The sequence below is a fragment of the Emys orbicularis genome, chromosome 11 (assembly GCF_028017835.1).
Source record: "Emys orbicularis isolate rEmyOrb1 chromosome 11, rEmyOrb1.hap1, whole genome shotgun sequence".
NCBI lineage: Eukaryota > Metazoa > Chordata > Testudines > Emydidae > Emys > Emys orbicularis.
The window spans coordinates 49,189,726-49,195,725 of record NC_088693.1 but is presented as its reverse complement, the minus strand read 5'-3'; the positions used below and the strand labels follow the sequence as shown (position 1 = coordinate 49,195,725).

The 6,000-nt window shown below is 41.5% G+C and overlaps 1 protein-coding gene across 1 annotated transcript in view; it reads right to left on the bottom strand.

The window, feature by feature from the left end:
• The window catches only part of ITGAV (integrin subunit alpha V), a 78,431-nt gene continuing 72,431 nt past the window's right edge, over window positions 1–6,000 (bottom strand). Inside the window, exons 27-30 of the mRNA XM_065412981.1 lie at window positions 2,386–2,499; window positions 2,182–2,289; window positions 476–598; window positions 1–96 (exon numbers count right to left, since the gene is read on the bottom strand). Coding sequence (XP_065269053.1) covers window positions 1–96; window positions 476–598; window positions 2,182–2,289; window positions 2,386–2,499 — 441 coding nt within the window. The remainder of the gene's footprint in view (window positions 97–475; window positions 599–2,181; window positions 2,290–2,385; window positions 2,500–6,000) is intronic.

Below are 6,000 nucleotides of genomic sequence, written 5' to 3'. Positions count from 1 at the left end.
TTAAGCTTCTGACGTCCCTTCGCCATTTTCATGGGGTTGCAGCTGTTCTCTTTCTTGTTCTTCCTGAGGAGGTCGCACACGTTTGAAGAACCCCATCTGTAATTTGGAGAAATCACACGTATTTGGAAAGTGACAGTCATGCCATCTACAAGCCATTTCTCACTGTTTGAGCGCTTAAACAACCTAACTATTCAGTCACTTGGGTTTTCCTCCCTACTCTCTAGTTTCAGCTCATCCTCTAAAACCAGGAAATACTAACTGAAAAAGGAAACAGAGCAAAACACAGCCCAGTCCTCCCACAAACACCAATCCTTATTGCAATTCCTTCCCTGCTCAACAACCTAGGATGAATGGATGGACTCTGCAGTTTACCCAATAGATCAACATATTCAGCCTGTTTAGGACAAAATTACTAGTCTCATTTGCAGTAATACATCAATAATGGAACCCCCCACCCCCAAAGTATAATGCTTACCCTGTACATTACAAAGACTAGAACAGCCAGGAGCAATAATCCTGCTAGGACAGCCAAAATTATAACCCACACTGGCACTGGCATGGGCTGTGGTTGAATGCCCCAGGTGATATTTGTGGTAACCTAATGAAAAACACAATGAATCACATTTTATTAGGTAGTGGCATGAATGAGTTTGTCCATACAGTATGTGACATACATATTTTAAACCTATCATATTTAAAACACATCCTAATGCACCCCATGAATTAACATTTCTTTTGGATGAGATGGCACTTCTGTAAATTGATGGAGAATATATGATGGCAAAAAGGCTTCATTAGCCCGAGTTGGAAGCAGCCACATTATCCAAGACTATGAAAGCCTTTGAACCACACTAAATACATATTCTATATATGCTAGACATTTTAAAGAAGAACTGTGGCATCTCACAAATGTTTCAGAGCTTTTAAATGTATTTTTGATATTTTATTTTATATTTTATTTTAAAGATAGGCACCCCCGTAATACTAAGAATCAAACCTTACAGGACTTGAAAATTGTAACTAATATATTTTAGAAACCAGATACTGTATAAGAATGTCCTCTTCCAAATCCCTCTGTAAAAACTCTCTTTTGCCGTGATGCCTACAAAAGTCTTGACCATGGTTAGAGAGCTGGTGAGCCGAGATCGCTGTTTGTCATGATGACCACTGCTGCCTCATTGTTTCTCCTCCTCTTTGTATCACCCTGTTGTCTACTGCCTTATACTTTGATTGTTAAGCGGTTTGGAGCAGAGCTCATCTTTTTGTTCTGCATTTGTACACTGCCTAGTGCAATATAGTTCTGGTTCTTCACTGGGGCTGTTGGGCACTACTGCAGTACCAGATTATTATTATTAATATTAATAAATAAGAAATAAGAATGTCATAATTTTTAAGTTCAAACCATTCCACTCTACAAAGACTAGAAAACTGAAGATTTCTACCATTCCTGGTTTTCTTATTGCACCAGTTTGGTCACAAGATATTGGACTTCACCTCTGTCAATGGTGCAGGACTTAACACTGTCCATTCTGGGGTCTGGCAAGTGTAATGTGTGTGGGTGGGGAGGGGGAGAAGGGAATATTTCTCTGGAAGAGTTAAGGGGGGGGGGGGGGGAGACCCACAACATGGTAGATGCTGGAAAGCTTCGGAATATTAGAAGCAGTCCCAGCAGACATAGATTAGTAGGCAAAAGGCAGGTGAAGCGGTCAAAGATGAATGATAAATAGCATATATCGCATATGTCTGCCGAATTGGGCCCTAAGATATGTTTGGTAGTGCCACCACTGTGACATCAGTAAACCTTATTTCCCAATAAAGGACTAAATATAATCCTGAACATCAGAACAAGTTTTACAGGCTCTTTGAGTGATTCAGGACTGTCAGTATGTAGACTGATTTGTATCTATTAACTAGGTCTATTTGCCCACAGTATTGTCAATATAGATATATGACAGCCTACATGCCAAATGCTAGAATTCTAGTTTTCAGACTGAAAATGTTTGGTTTTATTCTTAATTTTATATGTATAAATAATTTTAATATATAAAACTAAGAGTTAGTTAAAATGTAGTAGCATTATGAAGGTGAATTTATGTGCTTCATTTTGATCATTCTATTTCTTGTATTAATTTCAACTGAATGTGCATTGGGTCAAACCATGTTCAGACAAAAATGACTTACTACTGTAGAATTGTGGATATCTTGAAATGAAAGGTTCTTGTAAGGGAACTCTATAACATTGAATGAGGCTGATGACTTGAGTGAGTACGAATGATTCTGGTTTTCTTTCTGTGCAAAAAACCAAAATTGATATTACATGCTGGATGTAAAAAGACTTTTCATGTTTCAGAAGGTGGGAGCGATTGTGAACTAATAGGCACTTACGTTCATAAAGGTCTGGGTCCAAAGGCGGGATTTTACATACAATATTGCACTCTTTCCCCTCTCCAAGCGGCCAACTTGGCAGACTATTTTTAAACATTCAGCAGTTCCACAGCCCTACGTGCAACAAGAGGAATGGTTACCTCACTGATGAAAATTCATTACTATGTCTACATTCAGTCTTAAAGACACAAATGACATTACATCAATTGCTACACATTAGATAATTTCTATATCCAAATGTGCAATAGAAACTCCATAAATCACTCAAGTGACTGGGAAATCCATAGCGAAATTCCATAATTTTGCAATTAACAAACTCTATTGATTTAACCCAATTTTAAGGCCCCTTTGTACCATGATTAGAAATATTTGATGGCCATTCCAGGATATGCATTACAGATATATACTTTAGTAAGATGTGTGCTGATCTGAACTCTCACTGAATGCTGGAGTTTGTAATTGTTCAGTGTGTTCATTAGAAAGGTTACATATTTCTACAAAATATGGTACATTGTACCCGATGTATTCTCAGTTATAGATTTCCATAGCATTGTATTTCACAGTTGGATATCACAAACTCATGATGCAATATATTTTTGTTACAACATGTAAAGGACAAATTCCATTATTTAAGATAAATACCCTTAAACGAGGAGAAGCACAAATCCTTTCAGATTGTAGTATCCTCCAATCCCAGAGAACATAGCTAAAAAATTATTTCAAATAGAAATTATTCCTGTTAATATGATAACTGACAAGACTGCTTTACTTTCTCTCTTTGTTCTAGAAACTGTGGAAGCTTTGGCTTCTCATTTTATTGTGTACCATGTGCCAAATAACTGCACAGACCCAATCTAAGTGCTTCAGTGTCGTTGCCCTTCATACAAAGGTCACAGAGGTTTTAGAAAAGATTTATGCCAAAGATTCCACCTGCTGTATCAGACACCGATGAAACATTCTGCTGCTGCATTGTTGATAAATTGGACAAAAGCCCTTCAGTAAGGGAGAGTGACCCTGTGACACACTATACCTCGGGGGAGCGCCCTGTAACCCCATGTTCCTCATCTATATATAATTGTGATATTGCAAATAAAGGATGCCATGTGAGGTATCAGGGGATCTGCTGAAACCCATTGTTCCATCTAAATATTTGCATCATTAATGCATATAAAATTATAAGAATTGTGTTGTATGGTTTTCACTAAAATATGCTGTGGGTTTGGGAAGCGCCCAGATACTAGCTCTCCAGAGACAATGACAAGGGAGGTAACCAACGCCCGGGTGGGTGCAGAACAGACATCACCAGCCTTTGTCCAGCAGAGGAGTTACAATTCAATGACTCACTCACAGGAGACACACCAGGGGTATTGCGTCACCTTGTGACTCAGCAATGCCCACCAGACATGCTTCTCCAAGCACATGGACTAAGGGTATAAAACAGAACACAGGGGCCCCATGCTTTGCCTTTTCTCCTCCCGTTATGCTGCAAGCAACAAGGACATTCAGAAGACTGAAGACTCCAACAGAGAAGACTGGTCCAGGTTTCAAGGGTGAAACCTGCATACTATGAATTGCAATATCCAGTGGGATGAGAAAAACTGCTTAATCTAGATGTTGCCAAGTCTAATAGGATTGAGAGTTTAGACTGCGTGTTTATATATTTTTTTATTTTGGTAACCACTCTGACTTTGTGCCTGTCACTTATAATCACTTAAAATCTATCTTTTGTAGTCAATAAACTTGTTTTACTGTTTATCTTTACCAGTGAGTTTCCCTGAAGTGTTTGGTAAATCTGCTCAGGTTTACAAAGGCTGGTATATATCCTCTTTCCATTGATGAAGTGGTGAACCAATTAATAAACTTGCACTGCTCAATAAAGGGTCTTGAGCAGTGAAAGACGGTATATTCCTGAGGCTGGGAGCTGGGGAGATTTGGCTCTGGTGCATTTCTCTGTGTGATTCAGGAGCGGCTCTGGGAGCATTCATGCAATCTAGCTGGGTGAGGAGCTCCACATGCTGCTGTGCTGAGTGATCACAGCACCTGGAGGGGTTTGCTGCTTGTCACTAGCAAAGCATTGTGAGAGAGACACCAGGGTGGAGAGTTAAGGGGGCACAGCGGTCCCACAGTCCCAGGCTGCATCCCAGGGACCGCATCACAGTCCCTTATCTGTAAGCAATGCCAAGGAAATTCAGAGTTTGGCTGGCTTTTCTAACCTGGATTAAACATTTCTATTTTCCACTAGCATCCTCGTTAACTAATGGGATTAGATCATCAACAGTTCAGACTGAAAGAGGAACAATACAAGGCTGCCTCTTTCCCCCTTCCTTTTTGACATGACATTCAGAACTGTAGCTATGCTTATACAATACCATTTGGATGCAACCATCACCCTGCCTTGGGTGTACAAGATAAAAACAAACTGGCAGCATATTCTTGTCATTCAGAAACTGTGTCCTTGATTTCACCTGTCTCAGAGTTGTTTGAAACACTGAGTTATTTGTCAAGCTAGTGAATCAATTGAAATCTCACATATAATAAATCATAGATGTTCGAGACTAAAGAAACCTACTGTATTGTATCATCTATAATAGGTGCTATTAAAATTCACTATTTGCTATTCTGCAGTACCTCCTCTTCTAATTCGGGAAAGCTATTGGGGTTATTGCAGACAGTGCAGGTTGTATTTTAAATGGAACCTACCTGTAATCAGTCTTCCTGAAAATGCTAGAATACAGACTCCAGATACAGGATATAATTTTTGGTGGTTAGAGAGCCTACCGAGCCATTGGGAAGGCTGGGCAAAGGCAGCGACTCTTAAGAAAGGAATGTTTGGCACTGGAGGTATAGGAGTTTGGAGCTCTTATGTGGAGAAGAATCTCCTCCCCCCCCTTTCCTCCCCCCGATCAGATAATCCCCATTTTCTCCTTCACAGACCCACTCCCCCCAACACAGGATGCAGGTACACTTTGATCCTTTTCTTTGTCCTCTCCCCACCACGGCCTTATAGCAAATAATCCCGGGATGTGTGTTCTGGTGGTTCTGCCCACAGGCGCCAACTTTCCTTAGCGCCGGTGGGTGCTCGTGCTCCCCGCCCCCGCCCCCAACTCCGCCCCCTCCCTGCCCCTATTGGATCCCTCCCCAAATCCCCGCCCCAGCCCCGCCTCTTCCCTGAGCGCGCTCAGGGGAGGAGGTAGAGCGGAGGCAGAGGTGAGCTGGGGTGGGGTGCTACCGGTGGATGCAAAGCACCCACCAATTTTTCCCCGTGGGTGCTCCAGCCCCAGAGCACCCACGGAGTCGGCGCCTATGGCTCTGCCTTGATGCCGGCCTCTTGAGCAGAGCACCAATCCCAGAAGTACTCCCACCACTTCTCCCAAGCAGATTCAACAGACTGCCCTTCCCAAAGGTATGACAGGTTCATTCCACAGAAATGGGGAGAAATTCACTGTCTATTTCACAGTCTCAGGGTTACAGAATAGATTGATACTCCAGTGAGTAACTTTATTTATATGACAGTAATGCCAACGGGCCCAAATCAGAACTAGGGCCTGACTTTGTTAGGTGCTATACAAACACTAGGTGGACATGGATCCTGCCCCAGCCAATTAAAGACAAGGC